General features: G+C 41.9%; 1 protein-coding gene across 18 annotated transcripts in view; it reads right to left on the reverse strand.

The window, feature by feature from the left end:
* Positions 1 to 14,003, reverse strand: part of PLEKHA5 (pleckstrin homology domain containing A5) — a 267,495-nt gene that overhangs the window by 34,037 nt on the left and 219,455 nt on the right. For 8 of the 18 annotated variants that reach the window (XM_084809202.1, XM_084809201.1, XM_084809197.1 and 5 more), the window contains 2 exons: positions 10,197 to 10,316; positions 9,335 to 9,388 (listed from right to left, as the gene is read on the reverse strand). The exons of 6 other annotated variants lie outside the window; for them this stretch is intronic. In XM_084809202.1, coding sequence (XP_084665328.1) covers positions 9,335 to 9,388; positions 10,197 to 10,316 — 174 coding nt within the window. Of the gene's footprint in view, positions 1 to 3,852; positions 3,934 to 9,334; positions 9,389 to 10,196; positions 10,317 to 14,003 lie in introns of all 18 variants that reach the window. 4 more of the 18 variants (XM_084809200.1, XM_084809198.1, XM_084809208.1 and 1 more) reach the window with 2 other exon arrangements.

Consider the following 14,003-nt stretch of genomic DNA (forward strand, 5'->3'; position numbering starts at 1 on the left):
CTATTTTGACTGGCAGCAGCTCTTCAGGGTTTCAAATGGCATCTTTCCTTGCCTTTCTTGGAAGCTAGGGATTGAACCCAGGACCTTCTGAATGCAAAGCACGTGTTGTACCACTGAGCTGCATCTTGCACAGATACTCTCTCAGGTACTCCTGAAGACGTATGGATAGTCATGTTAATGTATAGTACATAACAAACTCCACTGCTGCAAACCTGTAAAAGGTCCTTGCATGAGTGCAAGGCTTTGTACATGCATACCTGGGTGATTTGGCTCATGGCTATTTCAGAACTCACACAGCACAAAGCCTGAGGGCATTAAAAGAGTTTGGTAACTTGGAGAGGGACTAATGAGACAATGCTACCAAACCTCATGTGCAGTCAAAGAGATGCAGCGCATGTATGAGTTATAACTATTATGTAACTCCCACAGTTCCCACATCAAGCTACACGTGCTTGCTAATTTCAGTGGAAATCTGAACCCACCACTGTCAACACCTTGAAGATGCTGTATCGAGTCTAATGTTTAGAAAACAGAGTTAAACAGGCAGAGACTTTGGATCAGTCTAAATGTTCTTGTAGCTCATGTTCTTCCGCTCTTGCTATGGTCTCAGAGATGTGGCAAAGGTAGCTGGTAACATGTCCTACTTTAACATAAAATCTATTACTTTGTATCTCTGTCTGAAAATATGTTTGCTTCTGAAGGTGAGTGAAAGGAACCTGATAAGGCAATTTAAAATAAAACCTGCTAACACTGCAAAGGGCAGTCTGATAAAGGAGGAACCACACGTCTCCTCTGCAGCCTTTTAGAATAGGGATAAACAGCGTGAGGCCCTCCAGATGTTTTGGCCTACAACTCTAATCAGATCAGGCCAGCATAGCTGAAGGTGGAGGATCATGGGAATTGTGGTCTAAAAAAAGTCTGGAGGGCCACAAGTCGCCCACCCTGCATTTTTAAAGTGTCTACTGCATCCACTGGAAAGCAGTGTCAACACAACACAGATCTGCATCCAGAGAGGTGCTTCCAATGTAGGTATCATTCTTCTTTGACTTTACTAAGGATGGAAAATGACGGGTGCTTCCCAGGGTAGCCACTTAAAAGTGTCCCATGCAGTGGCTCTGACTGCATGGGGAGCTGGCTGGTCCTCTGTATGCTCTAGCCATGCAGAGAGCACAGTGCTACCATGCGTCTCCCCCGTTTCCCTGGATTTCCAAGCAGTTGTGGGAGTATGATACTGGTAACGTCAGGCTCACCATCAGGCTGGGGCTTCCACACATTATGCGCGTCCACCATGTGGTAAGCTGCTGCCTGTTACCAAATTTAAAAACAAGTTATTTGTGTTTTGCAACCCACATAAAACTTTAAGCAGCTAGCAATCCAATAACATGCAATGCAACTCAAGTAAGGAAGCCTCATGAAATCATGAACAAAGATTTGAAAATCTTTTTAATCATTTGGCTCAGAACCTTAAAAGCCACAGAAAGCTCTGGCTTGTAAATTGAATGTGTGGACTGGAAACTGTGACAAGGATGCAAGCGAAGGATTCAATCAGAAAAGAATTTTAGGCACTAACTGTTCTGGCACAGACCCACCCACTCGCTTTATATACCAGTTGCCACTTCTTCTTTTACTTGTCCTTGTGAATTATTCCCAGAGCATGGGAATATTTCAGAATTTAAGTCCAGTGATTCAGTGCAGGATGAGCTGTAAAGGTTACCATTTGCATATCCCAATTTACGTACTTGATATTAATAAACATGGTACGTTGGAAGTCTATTTCTTCAAGCTGTGTTTTGTTTAACACACAAGATTAAAAGCTGTGAAAACAACACTTCCGCCTGTACTCTCAATTCCATTAAGCCTAAAAGACCTTTTCTAGAAGTACCATGCATCCAGGAATAATCAGGTAGTTCAGCCTTCAAGACTTTCCAGAGTCAAACAATCAAGTATGGTGCTAACTCAGTGCAAAATGATGAAAAAATTTTATTCCTTCCAACCTAATGAAAAGTGAAACCAAGTAATTAGGCAGCTAAAGAAAATGGTAAAAACTATCTGTGCCTAAAGGAGGCTTTTTTCCATTCCAACCTGTAGAACCTTCTGGAGGGAGCAATCCTATGGCCACTAGACACTGTCTAGAGGGCCATAGGCTTGATCGGTTCCCAGAAACCACGCTCCCTGCCCCCTCGTAGCTGGCGTGGTTCTCTCCGCACCGGCTTTGTCTCTGTGCTCAGAAACGAAGTGCGGAGATAGGGAAAAGGGGGTGGTTCAAGGGGAGGGGAGGAGACTGAGGAAGTGGCTTTACACAGCTTCCTATCAAGTCTCCAGGCCCCTTCCCTCCCCAAAGCCGTGCCTAAAAAGGTGAAATCGCCCATCTAGGCAAAAATGCAGGCAGGGTGGCTGGAGCGTGGAGGAGAGGATCCACTCTGCTCCAGCTGTCCTGCATAGGATAGTTGTCAGCCTCCAGTTTTGGAGGCTGCAACTATCCAGATAGGATTGCGTCCTTTGAGATCTTATTCTGGCAAATAAAACTGGGTACAGACTTGGCTGTAATTGGTTGATGCAATCTCTAGTGTCAGCCAAGTAGCAGATAGTGAAGACAAAATGTTTCCTCCATTTTAATAAAACTGCACGCTGTTTTTAAGGAATCGGGGGAGAAAACATGTTAACTGAAAATCCACCAAAGCACATGTTTGAGCAAAATTGTAATGGCACCGAAAGTATTTCATCACACAATTACTACTCACAGGAGGCATTGCACTGTTCCCTGAAGCTGTGGAATTTTTGCCCATGTTGGCAAGGTTACTAAATCTTTTCCCAAGAGCGCATCTGTGCCTTTAGCAGCTGCTTAGTGGACAGACATTTTGCAGTTGCAGGTTCTCCCATCACAGCTACAATGACAGAAGCTGCATCTGCCCAAGTTCTCTGTGTCATGTAACTATTAAAGGAAAAGGAATGGTCTCCGGGGACAAGCATCAGCAGCCTTACATGTTGGTCAAAGCTCAAGTTATGAGAGTCACTTTGGGTCACGAGTTAAAGAGCCCCTAAGCTCATAAGCTGAAAAAATAATGCCATTACTTGATGAAAAAAAGGGGGAGGCACCCTTAATGCCAAAGATTGTATTTGGTGCACAGTGAAATCTCTTGACATTCGTATGATGTTCAGGATAAAATCATTATATTAATGGATTTCTAACAGACATGTTGATGTTATATTTCCATTCACCACATTTCCCCTCTGAATATTTTAATCATGACTCAAGACTAAGTTTGTTTGCTGTGACTTTCTGAACACACTGCCCTTAGGAGCTATAGTTCCCAGATCAAAGTTATTTTGATCCTTTTTTAACTCCCAAGGGCAAAAAAGCAACTGTCCAGGAACCTATAACAATTAGTAAATTCATTCCTAAAATGAGAAGCTGCCAGAAATGACAAGGTAAACACTGCTGGCATGCTTTTGCATTAAACCAAAATGAAGATGTTCCTTCGAAGAAGAAAAAAAAAGAGAAAGAAAATAAAACAAATCGCATAGATCCATGCTACGACAAATGTTGGAAGCTTGTTGGCATTGTTAGGAATTTACTGGATTAACCTGCAGAAAACAGCAATTTGCCAAATACTCTGAAACAGAAAGAACTGTCCAAAGGAGTACACTCAATACTCAATGACAAGTACGTTCAGCAAAGCCATGCTAGCGATATTGCAACGTTTTATAAGCACAGATGACTTGTGGTTTTCCAAAACAAATAGGAGGAACACCAATGTTATGGGTAAACTGGAGGGGACAACCAAAAACTGTCACTGAGGAATTTTTTTGCAATGATAAAAAAACAATTTCATTCACTATCCAAGACCTTACTTGATGGTATAGTTGTGGTCTTAGCGCCGAGTTCTCAATCATAGTGTGAACCATGATGATTAAAGGTTCATTCTCTTTCATCTATTTCAAATCAGGAGGAGCATACAGCAAACATCAGTTTACAGCACGGCTAGATTTGAAAGACGACACTGTAAATATAGCCTCTACTTTAATTGTTTTCTATTAGTGCAGCAGTTCATACTTCCTCTCATGAATAGTAAAACTGTTCATTTGAAAAGCCTGTGAAGGGCAAACTAGAGAATCTATGAATTTAAATGCCCTACAGCCCACATTAGGTTTAAAACAATTCGTATAACTAATAAGCATTTTAGATGTTTCTTTAAGAAACTTAGTGAGCATTTCTGAAACATTATTAACAAATTGACAACATGGACTAAATGCTAGTTTCATTAAAATACCTCACACGTGGCCATATTTACAATGTAAAGAACACCTGAACTCTCTTAGGCATAGTTACACATCATGAAGAAAACACAAAACATAAGTTCTAAGGTAGTCGACTATCTGCCAATATAGGCCCCAGGGATTGGAAACTGTACAGCTGGTTGAGTTCAGTCCATTTTTTTCCTCAACACAACATTTTATGGGAAGTGGCTATCTTTTCCTGAAAACTTGCAATGAGTCAATCAAGAGCTATGCCATGACAGAGAAAAAAGGAAAAGGAAAAAAAAAGGAGAATTGCATGACCAAAACCTTAGTCCAGGCCACCAAGAATTGTACTTGTAACATCTTGGACCATGGTATCCTCCTGGACCGCCTGGAGGGGTTGGGCACTGGAGACACCGTATTGCGGTGGTTCCGGTCCTTCCCCTCCGGCAGGTACCAGAGGGTAGCACTGGGAGAGGAGGTTTCGGACCTGTGGCCACTCACTTGTGGGGTGCCACAGGGTTCCATCCTCTCCCCGATGCTATTTAACATCTATGTGAAGCCGCTGGGGGCTATCATCAGGAGGTTTGGGGTGCAGTGTCATCAATATGCTGATGACACGCAGCTCTACCTCTCATTCAAATCTTCACCAAGATTGGCCGTAGAATCCCTGTCCAAATGTCTGGAGACGGTGAGTGGCTGGATGGGGAGGAATAGGCTGAAGCTGAACCCTGACAAGACCAAGGTACTTTTGGTGGGAGACAAGAGGAGGCTGGGGGATGCTGACCTGGTGTTGAATGGGGTACGGCTACCCTTGAAAGACCAGGTCCGCAGCCTGGGGGTCATTTTGGACTCCCAGCTGTCCATGGAGGCTCAGGTGTCAGCTGTGAGCTGGACAGCGCTGTATCAACTCCATCAACTCCTTCCTGACCATCTGCTCCCATCGGTAGTACATGCCCTGGTCTCCTCTCGTTTAGACTACTGCAATGCACTCTACGTGGGGTTACCCTTGAAGATGGTTCGGAAGCTGCAGCTGGTACAGAATGCGGCGGCTCGCCTGATTAAAGGCAGCCGCCGGCGAGATCACATCACTCCAGTGCTGAAGGAGTTGCACTGGTTACCAGTTGTTTTCCGGGCCAAATTCAAGGTGTTGGTTTTGACCTTTAAAACCCTATATGGTTCCGGCCCAGCCTATCTTAAGGAGTGTCTCCAGCAGCACCAGACAGGCTGCTAAACAAGATCAGCCGCGGATGGCTTTCTCTCTGTCCCATCAGCCAGGACAGCTAGACTGGTGGGGACGAGGGAGAGGGCCTTTTCTGTAGTGGCCCCCACTCTGTGGAACTCCCTCCCTAGGGAACTCCGTCATGCCCCCTCTTTAATGAGCTTCCGTTGTGCATTAAAAACGTGGCTGTTCAGGCAGGCATTTGGGGTGGGTTAGGGTATTTTAGAAAATGTTTTTATTGTAGAATTTTATTGTTTTATTGTATGTTGTACATCGCCCAGAGTGGCTGGGTGACCAGCCAGATGGGCGATTAATAAATTAAATAATAAATAAATTAAAAAAATCTTTTACAGTATGAACTGTAATAAATTTAAGCCTTCCTAGACTGTGAATGTTCGTTTGTCAGTGGTTTTAGCAATACTTTATTTATTATCCTCAATCTAACAGCATAACATGACTATAAGCAGGTTCGTTTGAGAACATATAGTTACTATATTTACCTAGCTCTAACGTCCATCTTTTGTACATTTCCAGCATCACAATTATTTGTATTAAATATTTCATGATTGCATCACAATTATTTGTATTAAATACTCCTAAAGACAATGTTTAGAACAACTCTGTTGATAAAAAAAAGTCAGTAATAGATTTGGGAAGTGGAGACTACGCAGTTTCTGAACAACTTCCATTCATTTCAACAGGGCTTGTAAGCCCCATTGAAATAAAAAGATGATGAATGCTTGGAAGACTGAGCATTTGCGGCAGAGGTGGGCAACTTCGGGGGGTCAGAGGGCCTTTTTTGCCCCCCAGGGCCCCCGCCCTAGGGCTGCACTCCTGCAGCCAGATTTGGAAACAAGGTCCATTGGTCTGTTGTAGTTTGCAGCTGATTTTCAGCACAGCAGGCTGCAGGGTCTGCACTGGGGTGGGGGGGCAGCGGGGCCCGCATGTGAGTTGCACACCCCTGCTTTAAGGCTTCAGTGTGGTGTAGTGGTTAGAGAGTTGGACTGGGACTCGGGAGATCCAGGTTCTAGTCCCCATTCGGCCATGAAGCTCACCGGGTGACTTTGGGCTGGTCACTGACCCTCAGCCTAACCTACCTCACAGGGTTTTTGTGAGGATAAAATGGAAAGGAGGATTATGTATGCCACCTTGGGTTCCTTGCAAGAGGAAAAAAGGCGGGATATAAATGTAATCATCATTATCATCATAATCTAAAATGGCATATATGCATTTAAATCAGGTCAAAGAAATATGCCAATTTACATTCAGACATATGATGGTAAACAGTTTGTGGGTTGCCCACAATCTATGGATTTAGGGAGCAATTGGTTAATGCCACATGGCAATATAATATAAAACCTAACTCTCAGTAAGTGGGACAAAATGATGGGGATGGGAGAGAACTGTGAGAGAACTACACTGGAGGCCTACTATTTCTACAGCCATGCCAGCATAGCACAATGGATCTGTAGCTCTTGCCAGGCCACACATCTGGAGCTCATTTCCCACCTGTATGTGAGGAAGGCAGCTCATTAATCATGAGTGGGGGACTTGCTTTTTCTACTGCAGGAATTTCTCCTGCATATCCTGTAGAAATGACTGGGTACTGCTTCCAAAGCATGTTAAGCATCTTGTGGGTAGCACTGTAGAATAAATATAATCTCCTGAATAACAGAACAGTGTTTCTCACCAAAATTAGCTAATGTCAATTATAATCCACAAGCTTCTCTGAAATAAAGTAGTAGGGTTGAACATTCGGTCAAGTACCTGAAATTTCATTCATTCCATTGAATTTGTTTTTGTTTTGTTTTATTAGCAAAAGTGGAGAGAGATTAGCTTTTAGAAAAACTGTTAATCATTTCCCTAGGCTGAGGCTACTCTATTGTACTCTACTCCATTGATATTAAGATCCTAGCTGTCAAGCAGACAGAAAAGCAACTGCAGTCTTATCTTAAAGATTGGTGTTCTTTGTTTTAACATTTTCAATGGTGATTCAATGAGATAACACTATGAAGATTTACTGGGAACATTTGAACCAATGTAGTACCAGTTCTCAGAAGAATCTTATGTGTCCTCCCTTGCAATATAGCTGTCAAGGCTACACAAAGGACCAGAATAATGTTTATGTAAATACTATTAGCCCAAATCCAAAGCTCTGTAGGCATTCCAACAGAAACAAGAACACGCAGTGAACATCATCTTCCCCATTCACAGCAATAGTGGGCCAGATTAATGGGTCGCTTGTTCAACTCCAATTTATATGCATTTTCTGAGTAATCTGACCACAGAAGTACTGCTCAGGGTCACAGAATTATGCTGAGCCTCAAGAGAGTTCAAGAGGGGCAGCTGCCCCAGGTGCCAAATTCTGGGGGTGCCGAATGACCCCCTAGGGGGTGGCAGCCATGTGGTGGCAGTGAAGGTGCTCTGGCCTCTCCTATTTCTTCTAACTTGTGCCCAGTGCTAGGATGGCCATTCGCCCCACTGCTCTGAAGCAGTAGGCCAATGCCTAGCTCAGATGGGTTCTGAGACCAAGACATTGGCCTGCCAGGCACTCTGGAGAGCAGCACTGGCCGCCCTCCTGCTGCCACAGCCAAAGACCCAGCCAGTATCGTTCTCCAGAGCTGGTCACCTAATTCCTAGCCTAGCTCTGAGAACCCCTTGGAGCTAGACATCAGGTGGGTAGGCTTTCTGGGAAGCCCCTGCCAGCTGCTTCCCTGCTGCAACAAAAGACACAGGAGAAAAGCAATCAGCACAGCTTTCCAGAGAGCTCATCTAGCCCAAATGCCACACGCCAAGAGGTCCTTCCTGAAAGGGAGGTATTGTGGGTGAGGTGGCTTTGAAGTTCGCCTGTGCTGCCATGGAATAGGTAAACTCCAGGGCCACCTCAACCAGAATGCCTCGCTTTAGGCAAGGACCCCTCAAAGTGAGGCATAAAGGGGGAGGCAGGCAGTGGTCCTGCACTACTGGAGAGAGTAGAGGAGTAGGAGGATGGTAGCAGAAGCAGCTGCTGCTGTTGGAAAAGAGAAGGAAGACAAGGAGAGTGGCAGCAGTTGCTGCTGCTGGGCGAGAAGGAAGAGAGGGCAGTGGCGTATATGCTGGGGTGCCAAAAGACCTGGAAATGGGCTTACAGAGCTGATAATAACCATGATTATTATTTACTCAAGGGCCTAGAAATAACATTTTGGGGGCAGTCTATCCTCTGTACAGGTGCCACGAATGAAGTTGTAGATGTGCTGCGTTATCAATGATGTGTCAAGTCAAATATGTGCTCTCACTTGCAGATGCAGAGAAGGAAACAGAGCAAGTCAAGAAAGAACTCAACTCCTGTGCTAACAACTAGGCAGGCACAAAAAGATAATGGCTAAATATTCAAATTCATAAGTTTCATTCTGTGCAATTTTTTTCTTGAAAGAAACAATATTTTCTGAAAAAGATTACTATGATGGGAAGCATACATTTATGTCCTAAGTTAAATGTTAGTATTTATTTAGAATGTAGAGATGAGGGAGACAAATTCAGGAATAATTATTGTGGTGAAAATTATCTTCTAGATTAGTACTATTCTTAAAAAAAAAAATCCAGTTTGCATTCCACATTAAAAGTGCCATGTAAATGACTGAATCTATTCAACTATTGAATCCCAAATGGTACATTCCTTTTAGCAGACCAGTTGAAGCATTAGGGTAAGAGTAGCAAGGTAACAGAACAGTGATCTTAGCAACCAAAGTTGTGATATTTATACTTGGGGAAACATTGTTACTACCTGCCCACTAACATTTTAGTGGGATAGCACCATAATTTTTTTTAATGATGAACGATAGAGTCAACATATCACCAGACATAAAACATACAGTAATAAGCTATGAACCCCACCTGATGATCCAAATATAGGGCATTCCTTTGAAGGTGATGAGAAAGAATCTCATTCTAGCAACCAGCATTCAAAGTGGAAGGAGGGAAGAAAGGGACAGATATGAAGATGTGAAAAGGTCAGTCAGAAATGACAAAGAATTACATGTTCTAATTGCAATCATTTTTAGTTAATACTTGCATATTTTTTTCAATAAAAACTGACAAAATGCACAGAATCCAAGAGAGAGCTACATTAAATTTTGGATCTTCCTAGAATTTACATTAGCATTTTGAAGAGCCAATCAATATTTTAGTCATACAAGGAAGCGAAAATATAACCAAAAATATGCTCTGTTAAATAAAGCAAAAGTTTGCAATTGCAGATTTAGTAAAATTAGCTACAAAAGCTATGTCTTAACATTAAAACAAAATCAAGATTAACTGTCATGGTCATGTTGAATTTACACAGACAACTATAAACCCTTTGATACAATTGTGCACTTTTCCTGCTTCTAAATACCATTTACAAGTCATTTCAAAGATGAGGAAGCAAAATGAAATTGCCATGGTAGATCATATTTATCACTACTCTTACCTACTTTGGTTCAGATTCGTGTGTAATCTGCATAACTAGCAAAATTTGGACTCAACTGCAGTGAAATGTATTTGAATGCATTCCTATCTCTATTTTGATTGTAATGTACTTAAGATCCACATCAGAACTCAAAGGGTTAATAGCAGACCATCACAGATGCCCAGAAACAATGACACTCAATAATCTACATTAGAGGAAGTCACACCAATGGTACAATGCAAGCTTGGATTAATGAATGGCTAACAATTAGTGAAGATGGCACATGACAAACATCACTTCATAGCTGACCTTTGGACTGCTGGCCTCAAGTTTTAGTTGCATGAGTTGTGCTAATGTGTGTTCCCGGATACTACTCAGTTCGGCTTGCTGCCTTCTCAGCTTTATAAGCAGCAGCGTGAGCTCCTCTGGCTGAAGGATTATCGTGTGAGAAGCCAAAGAGTGGAAAATAGGTTAATCCTTGTCCTGAACACAACTTCAGATTTATACCCGCATTTGATAATGCTGGCTGTCATGCTACATCCAAACTGTATTAAGCCCTTTGAAATAAATAACATTTTCCAATAGTGTCTGACTAAAACTAAGAGGCAACAAGAAGAATCTTAACATTGGAAAGCTTTTGAGGCTCAAATGACACAAAGGCTACATCCGCACATCCCACTAAACTGTCGTTTAGTACTACATGACCAAGCAGGAACAAGCTGAAGTGAACCTTGGACACACGTGCTCCTCCCCTTCCCCCATGTGCCCAGGAGAAGTAGTTTGGACATTCTGCTTTTGCTTTTGGTTATCTGCAGTTTGTTGTGTTGTCCAGACTGACAAACTGTGGATAACTATATTTATTTTCAAGCAAGCCGACTTCAAACTATGGTTTCTGAAGCTGCCTTGTTTGAAACTAATCACAGTTAATGTTAACCACGGTTCTGGGTCAGGATGACATGGCAAACTGCAGTTAAGTAAAAGCCAAAGTGAAAGCTTCCAAACTCCTCTCAGCAGGGCAGGAGAAGGAGGGGGAACTGCGTAAGACGGAGCTGTGGCTCACTGCTGCTTGCGTGTGTTGCACTACACCATGGTTTAGCATGGTGCGCAAATGCAGCCCAAGGCTAGTAATTTTATAATGAGGAAGGGAGCAAAAACTCATGATGGCCACGAAACTACAGAGGTGGTGCACACCCAAATTTGCTTGATATGTTTTAAGAGAACTGGAAGCTACAGAAACTAACTATGGTATCTGAGCAATTTATTCAAAATCTGGTGAAAGAAAAAGGAAAGCTATCTATCTATCTATCTATCTATCTATCTATCTATCTATCTATCTATCTATCTATCTATCTATCACCTTGTACAAAAAGTAAGCATTGTAAAAAAACGCTATTTAAGTTAACAGATTGAACAAACAACTTTCTACTTTTTTTCTTTTGAAACGGCTACCATAGGGCTTTTTGAAGGACTATTTCCCAAACCCAGCTCAAAAGATTTTTATTAGAACAGTCATAATAATAAACTTGAAGGTACAAAAGCAAGGTCTTGATGCATGAAAATTAAGGATGAAATAAGTGAAGTGAGTGACTCAAGGTGAAACATACTCTGGGGGAACACCACGTCTATGACCCATAAGACTGCAATCACACGGACACAGGAGGACAGTGGTTCTTCTGCTCCTTGAGCCAAAGTGGCTACTGGGAATACAGCTTGTGTTCTACAATAAGTCATGTTATTCTGACTTCTGGCAACTTCAAAAGGATCCTATGCAGTGACCTGGAGTAAAGGACCAATTAGGAACCTTCCCTGGGTTCCCATCAGCATCTACTGCCAAGAACCACTCTAGCTTCTCAAAGATCTTATTAATGAATTGTTTTCTCTCACCCAAATTTTATGCTTGGCTCCATCCCAGTTCTTTGTACAATGTATGGCATGTTTCTTTTCCTCAATCCAGCAAAGTCCTATTTCTTGTTGTATCTGCTTTCCTTGATTCCCTTCGACCGGCACCCTGATCCCAGCATTCCATAGTTCAATACTTACCTGTTTAACTTTGTGAACAGAATGTCTTTGCAATGGAATCCTCCATTTTAACTGCTTCTTTTATGCTCCTGATGTATTATTTACATCCATATCCTTAGATCTCACCACTTCCTGCAACCTGAACTGCTGGTACAGCTATCAAAAGCTCCTCATTAATTATGGGTACCAAAGCATGTAAAACAACTTTTCTGTGATACAGCTGGGATGTAGACACAGGGGCACTGCTTTGCACACGAAGCTCTACCTATGCAAGACCTCTGTGATTTGTCACATATGCAAGACTTTCTTGAGCCATGGACTGCTCCCAATGTCCCACTGCTCACACATGGTACATCTTTTGACACAGTGGTCTTCAAAGAGGAGTGCGCATACCCCAGGGGGCACGTAAGATGATCCAATGGGGTGCTGGAGCCACCTGATAACTGAGCAGCCTCCTGCTGTTCCAACAAGCTGCCACTGCGTGCAATGATGGCGGTGGCAGAGGCAGCAGGATGGGACTGGAGCAGAGAGGGAAGCTCCATGGCATTTCTCCCTTGGCTCCAGTCCTATCCGGACTCTGCTGCAGCCACCGAGAGCAACTGCACCAGTCTCTGCCAGGCACGGCAGAGGATGGCGTGGTAGCTTGCTCGGTTGCAGCACTGGAGCAGCTGCCGTCCTGCTGAAGGAGAGCACATCTGTTCCAAATTTGCTGACCTTTTCTGTGATAACAAGTGGCTGTCACTAGTATGCTACCTAACAGATGTTTCTGAAAAAATAAACACACTTAATCTGTCCCTTCAAGGTAAAGGTGATGTTTTAACAATGAGAGAGAAAGTAACTGCTTTTCGAAAGAAACTTGTGCTGTGGAGAGAGCTTTTTGAAATGGATGTTTGGAAATGTTTCCATTGGTATGTGATTTTGTTGCCGAAAACTATGTAAGTGTGTCACCTATAAAAACTCTCATATCTGCACCATTACAAAACTTGGGAAGGGAATTTTCTAACCTGTTTAAACATCTTCCAAACCAAGAGTTTCAGTGAGTTTTGAATTCATTTGTTAAAAATATAAAAATGCAACACCTTCCGATTAGTTTGCAAGAACAACTGATTGACATCAGTGAAGATGGAAGTTTACTAACTGAATTTCAACAAAAACCTTTGCATAACTGGTGGATGTAACTGAAAAATTAATATTATGATTTATTAAGTGCAGCCAAAGATGCACTTCTTCCATTTTGGTCTTATCTTTGTGAGGGGTCTTTTTTAGACATGAAAGCCATTAAATCCAAATATCGAAATAAACTGTACTTATAACCAGACCTTCAAATTGCTGTATCACAAAGTGTTAAACCAAGATTTTAAAAAATAATGAAGCATATTCAGTCACATTGCTCTCACTAGAAATATTAATATATTTTTAGTGAGAGCAAATAGGTTTTTTTACCATTAATAAATAAAATAAATTATTTTTCAAATATTGTTTATTTCATCTTTATCTTATCCTTTTTAAATTTCTATTTTTATGTGTTTTTATAATGTACATATTAGTACAGTAGTACATGTATATCATTTATAAATAAATATACATATATTGTGGGTGCGTGCTCAAAACATTTTTACTGATAGGGGTGTGCGATCAAAAAAGTTTGGAGACCACTTTTCTAACATACAAAAACAGGACAACCCAGGTCAATGTAGTCATCCATCGGTGGAGTTTTGGAACATGCCCTTGAACAGGCCACCTGTTTTTAGGTGAACCACATGAGTTCCTGGATTTCATAATACAAATACTGAACTGAATGCATTCCTCAGAGAAAGCATGTTTTTTTTTTTTAAGCAATTGTGGCTATGCTTAACACAGTCCAGCAGAGGGAGCACGGTATTTTCATATCTTTAAGAGCTACCAAGTTTCATAATAATTAATTATCTATCTATCTATCTATCTATCTAGTCATTGTTGTATCACTTGGAGAAACGTTATTTACAAATCAACAAAAAACATTGCCCAGAAGAAATTAAGGCTTAAATTAACAAAAGTAGCCATGGTTGAGGCAAAGGCCTTTTGAAAAGGCTTGTTCAACTCTATAATCCATGGACT

This window comes from Heloderma suspectum, chromosome 7, assembly GCF_057233095.1.
Source record: "Heloderma suspectum isolate Gila_16-S chromosome 7, 16-S_ref, whole genome shotgun sequence".
NCBI lineage: Eukaryota > Metazoa > Chordata > Lepidosauria > Squamata > Helodermatidae > Heloderma > Heloderma suspectum.